The sequence below is a fragment of the Hyla sarda genome, chromosome 4 (genome assembly GCF_029499605.1).
Source record: "Hyla sarda isolate aHylSar1 chromosome 4, aHylSar1.hap1, whole genome shotgun sequence".
NCBI classification, from domain to species: Eukaryota; Metazoa; Chordata; class Amphibia; order Anura; family Hylidae; genus Hyla; species Hyla sarda.
Genome location: NC_079192.1, coordinates 413036748 through 413058851, shown reverse-complemented (window position 1 = coordinate 413058851; position 22104 = coordinate 413036748). Strand labels below are relative to the sequence as shown.

The 22104-nt window shown below is 43.5% G+C and overlaps 2 protein-coding genes and 1 long non-coding RNA gene across 3 annotated transcripts in view; 1 reads left to right on the top strand and 2 right to left on the bottom strand.

The window, feature by feature from the left end:
- Positions 1–3846, bottom strand: part of LOC130267672 (uncharacterized) — an 89553-nt gene extending 85707 nt beyond the window's left edge. Inside the window, exons 1-2 of the mRNA XM_056517750.1 lie at positions 3746–3846; positions 3497–3686 (exon numbers count right to left, since the gene is read on the bottom strand). The gene's annotated coding sequence lies outside the window, so the exon portion shown is untranslated. The remainder of the gene's footprint in view (positions 1–3496; positions 3687–3745) is intronic.
- The window catches only part of PTN (pleiotrophin), a 48713-nt gene that overhangs the window by 12274 nt on the left and 14335 nt on the right, over positions 1–22104 (top strand). Inside the window, exons 2-4 of the mRNA XM_056517755.1 lie at positions 10782–10879; positions 14131–14304; positions 14651–14812. Coding sequence (XP_056373730.1) covers positions 10783–10879; positions 14131–14304; positions 14651–14812 — 433 coding nt within the window. The 5' untranslated portion in view covers position 10782. The remainder of the gene's footprint in view (positions 1–10781; positions 10880–14130; positions 14305–14650; positions 14813–22104) is intronic.
- LOC130267676 (uncharacterized) lies at positions 3949–4632 on the bottom strand. Its single transcript, XR_008843241.1, has 3 exons — positions 4252–4632; positions 4095–4189; positions 3949–4031 (listed from the first exon to the last, which is right to left on the bottom strand). It is a non-coding gene; the product is annotated as an uncharacterized LOC130267676 (long non-coding RNA).

Genomic DNA, 22104 nt, shown 5'->3' with positions numbered 1-22104 from the left:
TACTGTATACTGAGGAGACCACACTCACTAAGATATATACTGAGGAGACCACACTCACTATGATATATACTGTATACTGAGGAGACTGCACTCACTAAGATATATAGTGTATACTGAGGAGACCACACTCACTAAGATATATACTGAGGAGACCACACTCACTATGATATATACTGTATACTGAGGAGACCACACTCACTAAGATATATACTGAGGAGACCACACTCACTAATATAAACTGTATACTGAGGAGACCACACTCACTAAGATATATACTGTATACTGAGGAGACCACACTCACTATGATATATACTGTATACTGAGGAGACCACACTCACTATGATATATAGTGTATATTGAGGAGACCACACTCACTAATATATACTGTATACTGAGGAGACTGCACTCACTAAGATATATAGTGTATACTGAGGAGACCACACTCACTAATATATACTGTATACTGAGGAGACCAAACTCACTAAGATATATAGTGTATACTGAGGAGACCACACTCACTAATATATACTGTATACTGAGGAGACCACACTTACTAAGATATATAGTGTATACTGAGGAGACCACACTCACTAAGTTACATATTGTATACTGAGGAGACTGCACTCACTAAGATATATACTGTATACTGAGGAGACCACACTCACTATGATATATACTGTATACTGAGGAGACCACACTCACTAAGATATATACTGTATACTGAGGAGACTGCACTCACTAAGATATATACTGTATACTGAGGAGACCACACTCACTATGATATATACTGTATACTGAGGAGACCACACTCACTAATTTATATACTGTATACTGAGGAGACCACACTCACTATGATATATACTGTATACTGAGGAGACCACACTCACTATGATATATACTGTATACTGAGGAGACCACACTCACTATGATATATACTGTATACTGAGGAGACCACACTCACTAAGATATATACTGTATACTGAGGAGACTGCACTCACTAAGATATATACTGTATACTGAGGAGACCACACTCACTATGATATATACTGTATACTGAGGAGACCACACTCACTATGATATATACTGTATACTGAGGAGACTGCACTCACTAAGATATATAGTGTATACTGAGGAGACCACACTCACTAATATATACTGTATACTGAGGAGACCAAACTCACTAAGATATATAGTGTATACTGAGGAGACCACACTCACTAATATATACTGTATACTGAGGAGACCACACTCACTAAGATATATAGTGTATACTGAGGAGACCACACTCACTAAGTTACATATTGTATACTGAGGAGACTGCACTCACTAAGATATATACTGTATACTGAGGAGACCACACTCACTATGATATATACTGTATACTGAGGAGACCACACTCACTAATATATACTGTATACTGAGGAGACTGCACTCACTAAGATATATAGTGTATACTGAGGAGACCACACTCACTATGATATATAGTGTATATTGAGGAGACCACACTTACTAAGATATATACTGAGGAGACCGCACTCACTATGATATATAGTGTATATTGAGGAGACCACACTTACTAAGATATATACTGAGGAGACCGCACTCACTATGATATATACTGTATACTGAGGAGACCGCACTCACTAAGATATATACTGTATCCTGAAGAGACCACACTCACTAAGATATATACTGTATACTGAGGAGACCACACTCACTAATATATACTGTATACTGAGGAGACTGCACTCACTAAGATATATACTGTATACTGAGGAGACCGCACTCACTAATATATACTGTATACTGAGGAGACTGCACTCACTAAGATATATACTGTATACTGAGGAGACCACACTCACTATGATATATACTGTATACTGAGGAGACCACACTCACTATGATATATACTGTATACTGAGGAGACCACACTCACTAAGATATATACTGTATACTGAGGAGACCACACTCACTAAGATATATACTGTATACTGAGGAGACCACACTCACTAAGATATATACTGTATACTGAGGAGACCACACTCACTATGATATATACTGTATACTGAGGAGACCACACTCACTAGGATATATACTGTATACTGAGGAGACCACACTCACTATGATATATACTGTATACTGAGGAGACTGCACTCACTAAGTTATATACTGTATACTGAGGAGACCACACTCACTAGGATATATACTGTATACTGAGGAGACCACACTCACTAGGATATATACTGTATACTGAGGAGACCACACTCACTATGATATATACTGTATACTGAGGAGACCACACTCACTAAGATATATACTGTATACTGAGGAGACTGCACTCACTAAGATATATAGTGTATACTGAGGAGACCACACTCACTATGATATATACTGTATACTGAGGAGACCACACTCACTAATTTATATACTGTATACTGAGGAGACCACACTCACTAATTTATATACTGTATACTGAGGAGACCACACTCACTATGATATATACTGTATACTGAGGAGACCACACTCACTAAGATATATACTGTATACTGAGGAGACTGCACTCACTAAGATATATAGTGTATACTGAGGAGACCACACTCACTATGATATATACTGTATACTGAGGAGACTGCACTCACTAAGATATATAGTGTATACTGAGGAGACCACACTCACTATGATATATACTGTATACTGAGGAGACCACACTCACTAAGATATATACTGTATACTGAGGAGACCACACTCACTATGATATATACTGTATACTGAGGAGACTGCACTCACTAAGATATATAGTGTATACTGAGGAGACCACACTCACTAAGATATATACTGTATACTGAGGAGACCACACTCACTAAGATATATACTGTATACTGAGGAGACCACACTCACTATGATATATACTGTATACTGAGGAGACCACACTCACTAATATATACTGTATACTGAGGAGACCGCACTCACTAATTTATATACTGTATACTGAGGAGACCACACTCACTAATTTATATACTGTATACTGAGGAGACTGCACTCACTAATTTATATACTGTATACTGAGGAGACTGCACTCACTAATTTATATACTGTATACTGAGGAGACCACACTCATTATGATATATACTGTGGAGACTACACTCATTATGATATATACTGTGGAGACTACACTCATTTTATTAGGGGAAGATTTACCAAAACAGAGTAAAAGTTGCCTAGTTGCCCATAGCAACCAATCAGATCACTTCTTTCATTTTCAGAGGCCTTTTTTTTCTTTTAATGAAAGAAGTGATCTGATTGGTTGCTATGGACAACTCAGCAACTTTTCCTCAGGACAGGATTTGATAAATCTCCCCCATAGTGTATACTGGGTGTCTATTGCTGTTGTTTATTGCACCATTTCTCTCCGTTTGTAAGAAGGGTTCAAGAGGTGAGCAGTAATGCTGGTAACCCCGACAGACTCATAGTGGAGAGTACATAAGTCTCTACTTACCTCCTGGGCTCCTTTGCAGCCTCCATTATCAAGGGCCCGGTCTCTGCCATTCTGCACTTCTTGGTGCTGTGGTCAACACTTAAATTGCTGCTCAGCCAGTCAGGAGACTGAGGTGACACCTCTAGGCATTCTGCACGCTGACCTTATTGCACTCTGACCTCACTTCCTGTTTATCACTCTGCACTCTGACCTCACTGTTTCTTACAGCACAACTGACCTCACTTCCTGTTTGCCACTCTGCACTCTGACCTCACTCCCTGTTTGTCACTCTGTACTCTGACCTCACTTTCTGTTTGTCCCTCTGCACTCTGACCTCACTTCCTGTTTGTCACTCTGCACTCTGACCTCACTTCCTGTTTGTCACTCTGTACTCTGACCTGACTTCCTGTTTGTCACTCTGCACTCTGACATCACTTTCTGTTTGTCCCTCTGCACTCTGACCTCACTCCGTTTGTCACTCTGCACTCTGACCTCACATTCTGTTTGTTACTCTGCACTCTGACCTCACTCCCTGTTTGTCACTCTGCACTCTGACCTCACTCCCTGTTGCCACTCTGCACTCTGACCTCACTTTCTGTTTGTCACTCTGTACTCTGACCTCACTTTCTGTTTGTTACTCTGCACTCTGACCTCACTCCCTGTTGCCACTCTGCACTCTGACCTCACTTTCTGTTTGTCACTCTGTACTCTGACCTCACTCCGTTTGTCACTCTGCACTCTGACCTCATTTCCTGTTTGTCACTCTGTACTCTGACCACACTCCCTGTTTGTCACTCTGTACTCTGACCTCACTCCCTGTTTGCCACTCTGACCTCACTTTCTGTTTGTCACTCTGCATTCTGACCTCACTTCCTGTTTGTCACTGCACTCTGACCTCACTTCCTGTTTGTCACTTTGCTCTCTGACCTCACTTACTGTTTCTTACAGCACTTTGACCTCACTTACTGTTTGTCACTTTGCACTCTGACCTCACTTCCTGTCTGTCACTCTGTACTCTGACCTCACTCCCTGTTTGTCACTCTGTACTCTGACCTCACTTTCTGTTTGTCACTGTGCACTCTGACCTCACTTTCTGTTTGTCACTCTGCACTCTGACCTCACTTCCTGTTTGTCACTGTGCACTCTGACCTCACTTACTGTTTTTCCACTCTATAGTCACTCTAAAGATACAGAGCGACATCTAGTGGCACCAGGTAACATTGCACACATACATACAAGAGGAGATTTATCAAAACCTGTCCAAAGAAAAGTTTGCCCAGATACCCATAACAACCAATCATCTTGCTTCTTTCATTTTAAGTAAGGTCTCTGCAAAAATGATTGGTTGCTATGGGCAACTGGGCAACTTTTTCTCTGGACAGGTTTTGATAAATCTTCCTCTTTGTGCCTTGCATCAAATACAAATAACACAGAGCATAGTACAACATGGTCATAGTCAGTGCCACATCATCAGTACACACTGCGGGGGAGATTCATCAACACCAATGCAGAGGAAAAGACTAGTTGCCCATAGCAACCAATCAGACTACTACTTTCATTTTTGGAATGGCCCCTGAAAAATGAAACAAGCAACCTAATTGGTTGCTATGTGCAACTGGTCAACTTTCAACTTTTCTTCAGCACAGGTCTTGATGAATCTCCCCTGTATCTCTCAGTAGTGCACATCTGATATTATTTGAGGGAAGATGCCAGAAACCTACATCTGTCTGTCTATTCAGTCCCAGTCAAGTCAGTCAAAATTAATCTATGTCAAGTCACCGTGGCCCTGCATCAAATTATCCAAGTCCACTACAAGTCACAGCGAGCCCTAAGGTCTCTGAAGTCACTGGTCACCTCCTTGGGCCTGGCTAAGCTGTTAAGACTGTTACACCTGTCTATCTCAGTAAAGCTGCCGTAGTTCCGTAACTTGGCGTCATTATTTGCCCCCGTGCCTAGCCCATGATCCAGCTGTATACCTTTGGGTGTTGTAGAGGTTAAACCATCTAGTGATGAGCGGCATTGCCCATATTCGAATTTGCGATATTTCGCAAATGTATAGACGAATATTCGTCTTATATTCGCGAATTTCATGTATTCGCATATTCAAGGAAGAAAACAGTGAGGGGGTGGGCAGCTTTACTATTGGTTGCTAGGGATGTTGTTGATAACCTCTGACAAGTGTATTTGCATCATTCTAATTGGCCCGCAAGTGAAAAGGAGTATGCGAATATTCACATATGCGGGAAAAAGTGAATATTCGTAATTTCGAATGTATAGCGAATATATTCGCGATAAAAATTCGAAATGCAAATATGTTGTTAACTGTAGTAGAAAGCCATCTGCACATGTAGAAACTTCACCTCAGTGTCATAGGGTACGAGACCAAGAATTCCAGGGCTCTAGCCAGTTCCCTGAATGTAGATGTTGGACTAGATGCAGAAGGGTATTGGACTTTGGCCATGCTGGAAATAAGCCATTCTTTTCCAGTTTACCTTCACGCTGTATCGGTTCTTGGTGTACAAGCTTCTGATGACATTTCAGGAACAGGCCCCAATGTTTCAGGGACAGGCCTCTTTGAAGTTCACAAAACGGGAGTATATCCTTCCCTGCTTTGTGATGTGGACGTGGCTCTGGATGAGGCGGTGCAGGTGCTGTGGTGGTTTGGCATGAACCCTTCTTGGCTGATTTTTGGTGCGATCACATCTGGGCAGCGGGATAGCAGCAATAAATATATCTGTCTGTCTGAATGTATACAGGAGGCACTAGGATCCTGAAACAAGTGGTCCTCAAATTCTTGTGATGAAGAAAAAGGTCGGGCCATCTGGCAATGGCTACAGGCCCAGAAGTACCTAATACACAGTCACTTGAACAACACAAAGATTCACCAACAACTTGAAATTGAGAACGATAAAAACTATTCTTCACAGATAGGAGGCGCAATACTTGAACGGTTGGACTTCTTTAACCTCTATCAACCCCATCATGTACCTATGGGTGCGGGAGTATAGTAACATAGTTCCTAAGGCTGACAAAAGACATACTTAATCCCATTCAGCCTGTTATCCTATAGTGTTCAGTTTATTACTTTACAGTGTTGATCCAGAAGAAGGCAAAAAAAATCCCTATGAAACAGAATTATTTAACCACTTATATGCTGTGATTAATAGCGATCACAGCATTTAAACAGTTTTTGACCATGCATTTCTGGTGTCTAGTGGTCTGATCGGCACCCACCAACCTAAGGCCTGTACTGTCCACTTAATAGGGGGTAAGTGTCTGATCCCAGGGGGGTCTGACCTCTGGGACTCCTTAGAACGGACCCCCGACTCTTTACGCTAATAAATACCCCTTTAAAATATCAGACAGCTCCGGATTCTCTTTTGTCACGTTTGTCGTATTTCTTCCCAGATGGGAGGCACAATACCTGAACGGTTGTAACAGACTTCTTTAACCCCCTACTATCCCCATGACGTACATTTATGGGTGAGGGAGTATAGTTACATTGTTTTTTGGGCTGACAAAAGAGATACGTCCATCCAGTTTAATCGATTACCCAATTTTTCTTCAGTTTATTACTCTATAGTGTGGATCCAGAAGAAGGCAAGAAAAAAAAACATGAGACAGAAGCCAATCATTTGACCACTTAAATGCTGCGATTAATAGCGACCGCAGCATTTAAACCGTTTTTGGCCATGCATTCCTGGTGTCTAGTGGTCTGATTGACACCCCTTCCCAGCCTGAGGTCTGTGCTTTTCACATGATAGGGGGTAAGTGTCTGATCGTGGTGGGTCTTACCTCTGGGACCCCCTGCAATGTCTAAAACGGAGCCCTGACTCTTCACGCTGAGTGATGTGGGGGTTCGGCAGGGAGCGATATAGATACCCCAGTGATGTATTCAGGTCTAGAAATGTTTGGGGTACCTTAGTCCCCTATTTTGTTTATAGGGGAGAAGTTTTTACAGCTGGAATACCCCTATAAAATATCAGACAGCTCTGTATTCTCTTTCGTGACATTTGTCGTATTTCTCAGAACCCGGGTGCCGTTTTATTTTCATAACTACATTGTAACTACACATAACAAGTAATTATAGGAGCGGGGAAATGAGAGGGATGCTGCTAAATGGAATGTAATAAAGCTTCAGCTCCACGCAGGGCTCATCTGTGCTAATAGGTTGGTGCCAAATCTTCTCATCATGAATTCCGGTAATTCTTCAGACGCATATCTTCCATTATACATTGACAATGTGGTCAATTGCAAAAAGTTTCTGCTGTTATAAGAATTTTACTTACTGTCAATGATTGAAAACCTTCTGCTGGAGCTGCTTTGGTAGCAGTCATATCTGGGCCCCAAAGCTCTCTTTTATATGAAGAAGGGTTGGAAGGCCCTGTTACAGATTTTGCATTTGCTGTCATTGAAATACTTCCACTGTTTCACCCGAATGACACATTCTGCGTATGATCCCTCTACCACGGTGTGAATACAGAAATACGACAGGAGGGAAAGTCATAAATATACATGCAATTTTTGTGTAACAGGCAAATTTTTTGTGTAACACACCTGCACGCTGCAGCAAACAAGCTAACGTGTCACGCCAACAGTTTAGAAAGCTCTGTTTTACTCCATGGACCCCTTAAGAGCTGAGCGACACTGCAGCTCTGATGAAAGTGGATGTGGCGCCCCCTTCTGGATGGAAGATAGACGGCATGCCTATAGACTTTTTAGGGCAGTGTTCCCCAAATGATGACTGTCCAGCTTTTAAAAAAAGGCAACTCCCATCATGTTCTGGCAGCCTATGGCGTTGTTGTTTTGTAAAAACAATGCCCTTTGGTTGCCACTCATTAAAAAAGGGACCTCATGTAAACAGTGGTCAGTGTGGCACAAACCGCATGTTAGGCAGGCTTGGTTGAGATGAAGCAACCTCAATCTTTGTCTGCAGAGACTGTGACAGGCAACCAATGGAAGGAAGAGGACAGGGCGCAGGAGCAAAGGGAGTCTCCTTCCTGTTTGTGTAACCAGACTAAGCAGAGGTAGTGATGGCGGCATTAGGCAACAACCAGCCAAAAGTGCTGGCTGTTGCCTTGGCCTGGGGTTGAAGTGGGGGTTGTACAGATTACAGATTTCCAGATACTGTGGTTGGCGCTACAAGTGGGGCAGGTTCCAAGAAGAAAATGAACAACAGAGAGCGCCGGGGTCAATCACCAAATTTTTTTTTTTTATTCAACTGTCACATTGATGCGCTCCACCGACACAAACAATTGTTGCTTTTTTTTCCTCTTACTCCTAAATGTTTTCTCCTCCTGCACGCTCAATCAATAATGGAATGAAACACTCCATTGCCTTAATTCAACTCGTCAGACGCTGATAGAATCGTCTCATCCGCCCTTCTGTCTCCCGCTTCGCTTTCCATTCCACCAGTCACTGGATATTTTGTCATAAAGAAGCCGATGTCTCTGAGAGATCCTGGATTGGAGTGTAATGATGTCAAGTAATGCTGGTGCAAAGAATTCTGGGAAAAGGATGGAAAATAGCATGTTACCATGAGCAGAGGTGTAACTCAAAATTCTGACCTGAAACAGCCCCCTGACAACCTACCAACCATGGCTCACGGCAACGCCCCCTCAATGCAAGTCTATGGGAAGGGGCGTGACAGACGTCATGCCCCTTCCCATAGACTTGCATTGAGGGGGCGTGGCCTTGACATCAGGAGCGGGGCATGACTGTGACATCACAAGCCTCTGCCTCCCATCACCAGTCATCCGGTATGGAGCAGAGTTCCCTCCGTACACCGGATGTCTGGTGTGCCACAGCCAAGATTGCAGGAGTCCCCTGCGGCGGGACCCCTACGATCAGACATCTTATAGGGGATAAGATGTCTAGGGGCGGAGTACCCCTTTAAAGAAGGAATGTGTTCTTAGATGGGTCTTTGGCCCTATTAGGCCCTAGGGCCTTGGTAGGACAGTTACCTCTTGTTCGACAGTGACAGGAATGGTGGTCATGGATTGCTGTATTTCCCCAAGGTACCTGTCATATGTAGCCACCAGGTTTTGGAAAGCTGGGTGAGATATAAGGAATCTAGAAATTGTGAAATCCCTAAAAGACCGTAGCTGATAAGGACTTTTTACGGAATGACAGGCAGGTTGCTAGTGGGTCCTTCCAATTCTTTACTGTCCACTCCAGGTTTTCAGTGTGACCGAAATCAGCACAGGTACTGAAGATAGCTGGTTACTAGGCTTTAAGACAAGGTGTAACTCAGTTTGCATGCAGTGAGGAACCTGTAACTTGGGAGTCCTGAACTTTGCAGTCTCAAAAGGGGACATTTTGATGTATGTGAATAACACATTCCATGTCTGTTTTGTTGGGCGGCTGGTAGTAAGCCACCTGTATAGATAGGGAACATTATTGTATAGTTACCGCTTAATTGAGCAGGAATTTGTTTTGTATTTTGTGCCCTAGTGTGAAGGCTTGTTTACACTTTACTTCAATGTCCCTGCCTCTGAGTGCTGCTATTTGCCTAGCTCTACAGAGCTAATCTCCCACATGCTATACCCCCTATAGCTACATGCCTAACTATAAGGCTCAATGCACTTGTAAAGCCATTGTATTGAGCGCTGCACCATACTACAGAGCCTTGATCCACTACATGTCGCCATATGGAACTACTGTATTACTTAAAATATCAGTGGAAGATGGCGTAACAACTAGTGTTGAGCGGCATAGGCCATATTCGAATTCGCGAATATTCGCGAATATATGGACGAATATTCGTCATATATTCGCGAATATTCGCATATTCGTTATATTCTCGTTTTATTTTCGCGTATGCGAAAATACGCGCATGCGAAAATTAGTGTATGTGGAAATTCGCATATGCGAAAATTAGCATATGCTAATTTTCGCATATGCGAATTTTCTCACGCCAGTCTCACACAGTAGTATTACAGCCTTCTTTACACCACACAAGCTGGAAGCAGAGAGGGATGATCACTGTGATGTGTACTGTGAAGAAAAAAAAAAAACGAATATTCGTAATTACGAATATATAGCGCTATATTCGCGAAATTCGCAAATTCGCGAATATGCGATATTCGCGAATAATATTCGAATTGCGAATATTCGCGAGCAACACTAGTAACAACCTGCATAACATCAAAGGGATGAGAGAGCACGAAAGTGCTACTTGGGTGACCGAGTGACCAGACACAGCTCTCCGGAGCCTTCAACATGGCCAACTGTAGTTGTCACCTCTTGTCTCTGCATTATACGTAGATGATCACAGATTATTATTGCCCATTCTTTTTGTCTACAGGATGAATCATCACTATGGGATATTCACACTGGCGCTGCTGGCGTTCCTCTTGGTAATCACGGTACTTGCGACGGATACAGTGAAGAAAGACAAGCAAGGTAAGATGGCCATGTCTGGTTTGTTTATGAATTATCAGGTGACTTTTCTAATAACCACCCTATATGTTATACCCTACCCCATGGTTAATCCCCCCCCCCCCAATGTCTGATACCCACCCTATAACTAATACCCCTCCCATATCTAATATCCATTCTGTCCAATACCCACCTCATGTCTAAAACTCACCCCATGTCTAATACCCACCCAATATCTAATACCCACGTTATATTTTACACCCACCCCATGTCTAATACCTACCCCATATCTAATACCCACCCTATAACTAATACCAAACCCAACTATAATACCAACTTCATATTTTATACCCCCCATGTCTGATACTCACACAATGTCACATACCCATCCCATGTCTAATACCCAGCCTATAACTATCTAATGCACACTCCACATCTAAACCTACCTCATGTGTAATACCCACTTCCTGTCTAATTCTCACATCATATATAATAACCTCTACATTAATAACATTCTATAGTTTCATGTACATATCCTACAATGTTGTGGTTATGATGGGAGTTGGGGTTACTGGTAATAGGTAGAGGTCCTCCACCTAGGTAGAGGGCACTTCTCCATTTCTAGGATAACATCTGCCGGCATGTCCATACTGGTAATTAGTGACAGAGCTCCCGGTTACCGCCAAGATCGCTGCATGACTAGAGCATATATGTTCGGTGTATTCCATTGTGATTGTAGTCCATCGGAAGCCTTGGCCAAGTAGTATGAGACCCCTTTGGGGTAGAATGTGCCATAACTTTGTTTATTGATGGGGATCTGATACCTGGGACATCCACTCATTCATACAATGAAGCTGTGGACAGAGCCCACCCCACCAGGCAATGTAAAATGTAAATTGACACAGATGGTAAGGCCTGTGCTGGTGTCAAGTGGCTGCTGAAAGGGGCCTTATTTTTATCTTGTTACTAGCTGAGTACTCGGCGCTGCCCGGTTTTTCCTACCTTTTCCTTGTGTGGGAGGAAAAGAAACAAAGGAGAAACCTCATATCCTGTCCCTAAATCCTGACCCCATATCCCCTCCTCATATCCCGACCCCAAATCCCCTCGTCATATTCCAACCTCACATCCTGTCCTCATATTTTGTTCTCATATCTCGACCCCATATCCAGTCCCTATATCCTGTCCTCATATCCCGTCCCTATATCCTGTCCCTACATCCCAACCTCATATACCCTCCTCATATTCCTTCTCTATATCCCATCCCCATATCCCATTCTCATATCCCATCCTCTTATGCCGTCCTTATATCCCCTCCTCATATCCTGTCCTCATATTCCGTCCCCATATCCCATATATCCCGTCCTCATATACCGTCCCCATAGCTAATTCTCATTTCTAATCCTCATATCCCGTCCTCAGGTGGGGCTGCATTGTGATAAAGATATTGTAAGCTAAAAATAAAAGGGGTGTGGCTTAAAAGGTGGGTTTGTCTTTGTGAGATGGCACATGACATGCAGGGAGGGTGTGGCTTGCCAGCCGGACTGACGTAGTCACTCATATCCTGTCCTCATATTTTGCTCTCATATCTCGACCCCATATCCCGTCAATATATCCTGTCCTCGTATCCAGACCTCATATCCCTTCCCTACATTCTGTCCCTATATCCCGACCTCATATCCCGACCTCATATCCCAACCTCATATCCCGTCCCCATATCCTGTCCCCATATCCCAACCTCATATCCCGTCTTCATATCCTGTCCTCATATCCCCTCCTCATATACCCTCCTCATATTCCATCCTCATATCCTGTCCCCATAGCTAATTCTCATTTCTAATCCTCATGTCCCATCCTCAGGTGGGGCTGTGTTGTGGTAAAGGGGTGTGGCTTAAAAGGTGGGTGTGTCTTTGTGAGATGGGACATGGCATACAGGGAGGGTTTGGCTTGCCAGCCGGACTGACACCTTCACCAGGAGATGCAGAGCGAAGCTAGTGGAGTAAGGCTTGTCTGGGACTTGAAACAAAAATCCCATCCTTCACATATGGGGGCAGGTTAGGGGGTTAATTGAACTATTATATATATATTTTTTTGACATATAAATAACATGTGACCAAGAATTCTCGAAATATCTCCAGCCGTTTGGAAGTTATGCAGTAACATATTTCCCTTAGACTTGTATGGGACTTTAAAGAAAAACCCTGACTCTCGCAAATGGGGGCAGTAAGGGTTAAATTACCTATCCTATGTTTGTTGTTGACATATAAGTAACATGTGACCAAGTTTCATGTCAATATCTTTAGCGATTTGGACGTGATGCTGGAACATACACACATTGGCCCTCATTTACTATTGCAAACCCGACATGTTTTGTCGGGTTATGTGCCAGATTCTGTCGCATTGCGCCAGAAATTCTGTCTGCGCCAGATTTTGCACCAGAATTTGCGCCAGAATTGAAAAAACCCGACTAACTCTCCATTTTGCTAAGAAAACCCGAAAAAGGGGTGTGGTCTCAGAAAAGGGCCGTGTTCCCGACATATTAACAAAAACCCAACATATTTACTAAGGTTTCCACATTAAATGTGGTGGATTTGAGCTAAAGATCAGAGCATGTGTAAAAAAAAGCAAAGTGTAGGGAAAAGTGCAAAATGTAGGGAAACCTTAGTAAATACCGTGGAAAAAAATTTGTAGAGAATTAAAACCCACAAAGAAACCTACACAACACTCTTAGTAAATGAGGGCCAATGGGGTTTATTTACTAAGAGTAGAGTGTAGGTTTCTTTGTGGGTTTTGATTTCCGACTGGTATTTTCCCAAGGTATTTACTAAGGTTTCCCTACATTTTGCACATTTCCCTACGTTTTGCTTTTTTTTTTTTACAACTGTTCTGATCAGTCGGGTTTTCCTCAGCTCAAATCCACCACATTTTCTGTGGAAACCATAGTAAATATGTTAGGATTTTTCAAAACTGTCGGGACCACGCCCCTTTTGCTGGACCACGCCCACTTTATCCCGTGGTTACACTCCCTTTTTGGGTTTTTCTTATAAAATGGAGGGTTTTGGTTTTTTTGGTCGCAAATTGTGTTGCAAGGGACGTGTGACACAATTTGGGCGCAAAGGTCGACAAAAAAGAGTCGGGATCACATTAGTAAATAAACCCCATTGAGTTTTATATATATATATATATATATACATATATAGATTAGTCCTCCCACCCTCTCTGGGATAATGCATCATCTTTGTTATTATTGAGCGATACCATCATGCTTGACCTTACAGAGAAGAAGGCTAAGAAGTCAGACTGTGGGGAGTGGCAGTGGAGCGTGTGTGTGGCCACCAGCGGAGACTGTGGAATCGGGACTCGGGAAGGGACCAGATCAGGAAAGGAATGTAAACAGACCATGAAGACTCAGAAGTGTAAGATCCCCTGTAACTGGAAGAAGCAGTTTGGAGGTGAGAGTATTATACTGTTCCTCTCTATTGTTCATGCCTATATTTCCTCTTAATAGCGCACCGTGTGGTCAGATGGGGTTTTACAAGTAAAACATTTCTTTTTAAAAATGAATCCTTATTCCTTTATAAATTATAATTATATAATAATTATAAAATAATACACCCTTAGTACATTTTCTTTTTATTTTTCTTGACTTTTGGTAGGTTCTGTATGAGACCCGCTATCAGACACAATGCCCCAGGTGGTCTTGCCTTATTCTAATGCAGCACCATCTTAAAGTTACATTTTTTATTTCATTCTTGATAACTTTCTATCAAGTCTCACTTATTCTGTCTCACCCACCAGCTGAGTGCAAGTACCAGTTTCAGGACTGGGGAGAATGTAATCCAGTGTCAGGGGTGAAGACGAGGGATGGCAGCCTGAAGAGGGCCCTGCACAACGCTGAGTGCCAGAAGACGGTGACACTATCCAAGCCATGCGGAAAGATCACCAAACCCAAACCTCAAGGTGAGAATTGCGGATTTCATGTGCTGATTAGAAAAACAATAATTTGGGAGAAGTGTCAGTGAAAATAAAAATATGTGTAGAGAAGTATAGTATCGCACTCACCCGAAGTTGATGCAGAAGCAGGGCAGGTGTTAGGGGGTGGCAAACAGGGCAACTGCCCAGGGCCTCCATCCTCCAGGGGGACCTCCTGCGGCTGCTACAGTGTTTGCGGAAGGAGGGCCGCTACATCCTGAATTAAGAAAATGTGACTGATTTGTTAGTGCAGTATTTTGGCTTTTAGAGCCCAATATTTAATTTTGCTTAGGGACATATTAAGTCTAAAACCAGCCCTGCGCGGAAGCTCAGTATTCCCTCTTATGGGGAACAATACCAGGGAGGGGAGGAAGGGAAAAACAGGAGCTCTGTGGAGCTCGCAGGTGACGGACTGTTTCAGCAAATCCGCTTGGTCACGCCCACAAAAAATTGCACAACGCCCCGGTATAAATAACCTGGCGCCCACGGCATAGCAACTAGACGCTACCCTGCCGGTCTGTCATCGCGGCAATGCCTTATGATGCCCACTGTTGTGCGTGTCAGAACACAGTCATTCAATTATGATGGTTCTGTGGAAAAAAGAAGGTAAGTAGCATGAAGAGAAAGATAGCAAAGACCAAGGGTAAGGAAGAAACAGAGCAGCGTGAAAATCGGATTAGGAAATATGCTCAGTGGCTTCCAACCTGGAGATCCATCTGGCTTCTTTTTTTTGGTAAGTCGGTGTACCTGAGAAGTACTAGCAGACCGGAAAGTACTCCGGACTAGGTGATTTTTAAGAGTCCTAGTGTATCTATCTATCTATCTCATATCTATCTATCTCATATCTATCTATCTCATATCTATCTCATATCTATCTATCTCATATCTATGTATCTTATATCTATCTATCTTATATCTATCTATCTACCTAATATATCAATCTAGCTATCTTTCGGTGGTCCCCGGTACGCTCGGTAGCACTGTGGACAGCGCTGCCTGTATCAGGGTGACCCCTGTTGTCCCTCCTGTCACTCCGGCTGCACTCGGCAGACAAACTCATTTTCTGTCCCATCGATCGGCCCTCACTGTGTAATGAACTCCTTTGAGCCTCTCTTGTGTGCGCCCAGGGGCCCGGCTCATCCATGACATCTCAGGTCGAGGGAGGAAATATTAACCCATATGAAGCCCAGAATGGAACATTAACCAAAGTTCAGTTGCCTGGTGCTGAGAACAGTGTCAGACGATATAGCGGTGTTTCCCAACCAGGGTGCCTCCAGCTGGTGCAGAACTACTACGACATTGTTACTGGCACATTATGGGTTGTCGTTAGGATTGCCACCTTTCTTTCAAATAAGAAAAAAAAAATACCAGCCATGCTCATTTGCATAATTCATTATATTTGCATGACATCACAGGATACATATACAGTATGCAGGGGAAATTTTGTCCTATTTTGTCCCCTATAACTTTTTTTATTTCTCCTTATACGGGACAGTATGATCGCTAATTTTTTGCGCCCTGATCTGTAGTTTTTAACAGAACCATTTTTGTTCCGATGTGACTTTTTCATTGTTTTTTTATTTTTTTTTATTAAATTCCTAATTAAGTTACTAACTACAACTCTCAGCATGCCCTGAAACAAACTGTGGCTCAGCAGCTGCCCCAAATGAAAACTACAACTCCCAGCATGTTGGACTATATACAGTGGTCCCTCAACATACGATGGTAATTCGTTCCAAATGAAACATCGTTACTTGAATCCATAGTATGTGGAGGGATCCGTGCAATAACAATATAGAAAGTTATACTCACCTGTCCCTGCCGTTCCCGACCATCATCGCTGCCCTGGATCGTCGCTCTCCATCACCGCTGCCCTGGATCGTCGCTCTCCATCACCGCTATCACATCGCTGCACACGCCGTTCCTATTGGAGGACGGCGTGCGCGGCAACGTGATGATGACGAAGGAGAGCGACGGCCATGCAGCAGAGCCTGAAGAGGATGGTCTGGAATGTCGTGGACAGGTGAGTGACACTCACCGGACCACAGAGGGCACATTAAACGGCTATCCGGCAGCAGCTGAAGCAGTCTGCGATGCCGGATAGCTGTTTATGCGATGGACATCATAGGTCGGTGGACTGTATAGGTCAGTGTTTTCAAACCAGGGGTGCCTCCAGCTGTTGCAAAACTACAACTCCCAGCATGCCAGGACAGCCAATGGCTCTGGTTAGGAAACACTGGTACAGGTTATGGTGCAACAGTCCGGGAGTTGGAGGATTGGTTGGATAGATGCTGGCCATTGCATTGCTGGTATTTTTAATATGAAAATACTGGCAGGATGGCCAAAATACCGGCTGTGCCGGTAAAAACTGTCCAGGTGGCAACCCTAGATGTCATCTCTGGCACTGTTATGAGAACATAGTTACTGAAATTGGTATGGGGTCATTATTACTGGCACTGTTATATTGCTGTTACTGACACTGTTATGAGTTGTGGGTTATCAGTTGCTGTTACTGACACTGTTATGTGTTGTGGGTTATCGGTTGCTGTTACTGACACTGTTATGAGTTGTGGGTTATCGGGTGCTGTTACTGACACTGTTATGTGTTGTGGGTTATCGGTTGCTGTAACTGACACTGTTATGTGTTGTGGGTTATCGGTTGCTGTAACTGACACTGTTATGTGTTGTGGGTTATCGGTTGCTGTTACTGACACTGTTATGTTTTGTGGATTATCGGTTGCTGTTACTGACACTGTTATGTGTTGTGGGTTATCGGTTGCTGTTACTGACACTGTTATGTGTTGTGGGTTATCGGTTGCTGTTACTGACACTGTTATGTGTTGTGGGTTATCGGTTGCTGTTACTGACATTGTTATGTGTTGTGGGTTATCGGTTGCTGTTACTGACACTGTTATGTATTGTGGGTTATCGATTGCTGTTACTGACACTGCTATGAGTTGTGGGTTATCGGTTGCTGTTACTGACACTGTTATGTGTTGTGGGTTATTGGTTGCTGTAACTGACACTGTTATGTGTTGTGGGTTATCGGTTGCTGTTACTGACCCTGTTATGTGTTGTGGGTTATTGGTTGCTGTTACTGACACTGTTATGTGTTGTGGGTTATCGGTTGCTGTTACTGACACTGTTATGGGTTGTGGGTTATCGGTTGCTGTTACTGACACTGTTATGTGTTGTGGGTTATCGGTTGCTGTTACTGACACTGTTATGAGTTGTGGGTTATCGGTTGCTGTTATTGACACTGTTATGTGTTGTGGGTTATCGGTTGCTGTTACTGACACTGTTATGTGTTGTGGGTTATCGGTTGCTGTTACTGACACTGTTATGTGTTGTGGGTTATTGGTTGCTGTTACTGACACTGTTATGAGTTGTGGGTTATCGGTTGCTGTTACTGACACTGTTATGGGTTGTGGGTTATCGGTTGCTGTTACTGACACTGTTATGTGTTGTGGGTTATCGGTTGCTGTTACTGACACTGTTATGAGTTGTGGGTTATCGGTTGCTGTTACTGACACTGTTATGTGTTGTGGGTTATTGGTTGCTGTTACTGACACTGTTATGTGTTGTGGGTTATCGGTTGCTGTTACTGACACTGCTATGAGTTGTGGGTTATTGGTTGCTGTTACTGATACTGTTATGGGTTGTGGGTTATCGGTTGCTGTTACTGACACTGTTATGTATTGTGGGTTATCGGTTGCTGTTACTGACACTATTATGAGTTGTGGGTTATCGGTTGCTGTTACTGACACTGTTATGTGTTGTGGGTTATTGGTTGCTGTTACTGACACTGTTATGTGTTGTGGGTTATCAGTTGCTGTTACTGACACTGTTAGGAGTTGTGGATTATCGGTTGCTGTTACTGACACTGTTATGTGTTGTGGGTTATCGGTTGCTGTTACTGACACTGTTATGAGTTGTGGGTTATCGGTTGCTGTTACTGACACTGTTATGGGTTGTGGGTTATCGGTTGCTGTTACTGACACTGTTATATGTTGTGGGTTATCGGTTGCTGTTACTGACACTGTTATGAGTTGTGGGTTATCGGTTGCTGTTACTGACACTGTTATGTGTTGTGGGTTATCGGTTGCTGTTACTGACACTGTTATGTGTTGTGGGTTATCGGTTGCTGTTACTGACACTGTTATGAGTTGTGGGTTATCGGTTGCTGTTACTGACACTGTTATGTGTTGTGGGTTATCGGTTGCTGTTACTGACACTGTTATGTGTTGTGGGTTATCGGTTGCTGTTACTGACACTGTTATGGGTTGTGGGTTATCGGTTGCTGTTACTGACACTGTTATATGTTGTGGGTTATCGGTTGCTGTTACTGACACTGTTATGAGTTGTGGGTTATCGGTTGCTGTTACTGACACTGTTATGTGTTGTGGGTTATCGGTTGCTGTTACTGACACTGTTATGTGTTGTGGGTTATCGGTTGCTGTTACTGACACTGTTATGGGGTCATTGGGGGAGATTTATTAAAACCTGTCAAGTGGAAAAGTTGCTGAATTGCCCATAGCAACCAATCAGATCGCTAATTTCATTTTGCAGAGGCCTTGTTAAAAATGAAGGAGAAAACAGCTGGTTCTGTGAGACCCTGGCGAGGTTCCCGCAGAAATCCGGCCGAAAATTCCGATTTCGGCCAAGTATTGTGCAAAGAATTAATAAAGCCATAAAACATGCAGTGTGAACGGGACAACGGACCTGAAGAAGAAGGAAAACCTTTGAAACGCGTTGTCCCGTTCACACTGCATGTTTTATGAATTAATAAAGCCTGCTTCTTTGCACAATACTTGGGTGTGCGCCTCTTAGCCGAAATCGGAATTTTCTGCTGGATTTCTGCGGGAACCTCGCCAGGGTCTCACAGGAACAGTTGTTTTCTCCTGTATCCACACCGCTTTCATAGCGGGACCGACGGCCGACTGCCCCCCAATACCGAACACCGCTTCCAGGTACTTGCTACATGCGATTGCCAGTGTCGTGCCTCCCTGCACAACACCCAAAGGTGAGCAATATCCAACCTTTATAATAAGGATTAACTGCACTATATTACCCCATCTCTGCATTTCTTTCCTCTGCTGTTGTTAAAAATGAAAGATGCAATTTGATTGGTTGCTATGGGCAACTCAGCAACTTTTGGCAGGTTTTGATAAATCTCCCCCATTATTACTGGCACTTTATGTGTCGTTGTCTCTGGCACTGTTATAAGGGCATTGGGGGAGATTTATCAAAACGTGTCCAGAGGAAAAGTTGCCCAGTTGCCCATAGCAACCAATCAGATCTCTTCTTTCATTTTGCAGAGGCCTTGTTAAAAATTAAAGAAGCGATCTGATTGGTTGCTATGGGCAACTCAGCAACTTTTCCTCTGGACAGGTTTACTTGCAGTGTTATTGTGGCTTTGGTACTGGTACTTTATGGGGTTGTTACTGCCATTGTTGACATTGTTTCTGATGTCCGTATATTTATGCCCTGAATCCCATATAAAGCACTAGGCTCCTCATACTGGTGATGGTGTCTATGGGGGAAATTTATCAAAACTTGTGTAGAGGAAAAGTTGACCAGTTACCCATAGCAACCAATCAGATCTCTACTTTAATTTTTCAATCTGATTGGTTGCTATTGGCAACTGGTCAACTTTCCCTCTGCATAGATTTTGACCAATCTACGTACCTACGTTCTCTACGTGTGTATTATTTCTTCGTGTCCTCAGATGTCTCAGGAGACAAGTGGGGAACAAAGCATTTAGGAGAAGAGAAATCTCCCGAGCGCGCCCGCCTCATCGCCCATTCTGACTAATACGACTTTAACTAGGTCTGCGCCTTTCTATACCTCTTACACACACTCAATGGCCGCCTTTATCTACAGCTGTTAAGTATGTTAGACATCGATTGTCCCCAATGAGGTTTTTTTTCTTCCCTGTGTGTTTATCACAGTTAACAGTATGAATAGAAATCGCCTTGGCACCCAACAGTGGGAAAGCCCTGTGCCCTGACTGCATGCCAAATACCGAGGGCTTATGCCAGCAATACAGACGCATTGAGGAAGGGGCAGACAGAGAAGTATGTGGGCCCCTTGCTGAGAGAAGAAATGCCCGTCACAGAGCTCCTTCTACTCGGCTCTCTAGCAAATCCGTCGCCCTGGTGCCAATTAAAGCGAGGAGTCGTCTCCTTACATACAGTGTTATTGCATGGTGCCCAGTGTATTATCTTCTGTCTGTGCCCACTTATGATGTACACTACACAACTAACCATACTATACAGATGTGATCCTGACATGTGCAAAACTACAACATGCCCTGAATTTAGCTCTGTCTGGAAGGAGCAGGAAACAGGACCTGCAAGACCTGTAACGGGCACTTTATTCATGTGGGTAATGAATGCCATGGTACGAACAGGGATTGGGACACTGGGGGAAGGAACATGACCAGTCTACCAGGTGATGGCCAGTCTATCACGACTATTGAAAACGCTGCCTATGACTGGTCCTGCAGGTCCTGTATCCTGCTGTTTAGCTATAAGGACATGTGTGGACTGGTCTTTCCCTGGTAGAATGGTCATGTTCCTCCCCCTGGTGTCCCAAAGTCTGTACATAGCATTCATTATTTCTTAGCCCATCGTATGAATTAAGTGTTACAGGTCCTGCAGGTCCTGTATTCGGCTGCTTGGCTGTCTGGAATTTTTCTTTAATCTTCAGTCTGGTAGACTGGTCATGTTCCTCCCCCTAGGACCCCAAACTCTGTACTTACCCTGGGATTTATTACTCTTATGTCTCTAGCCCATTGTAATGTAGCATGGAGTATAACATCATGCCTTGACAGCCAGGCAGCAGGATACAGGACCTGCAGGCCCTAAATCCTGTTGCTTGGCTGTGGCTGTCAGGGCATGATGGAATTATTCTTTAATTTTCAGTCTGGTAGACTGGTCATGTTTCTCCCCCTAGTGTCCCAAACGCTGTACATAGCATGGCATTCACTAGTCGTATATCTCTTGGCCATCGTAATGTGGCATGAATTAAGTGTTGCAGGCCCTGCAGGTCCTGTATTCAGCTGCTTGTCTCTCTGGAATTGTTCTTTAATCTTCAGTCTGATAGACTGGTCATGTTCCTCCCCCTAGGACCCCAAACTCTGCACATACCATGGGATGTATTACTCTTAATTCATGCTACATTACAATGGGCTAGAGACATAAGTGTTACAGGTCCTGCAGGTCCTGTATCCTGTTGCTTGGCTGTCTGGAATTGTTCTTTAATCTTTAGTCTGGTAG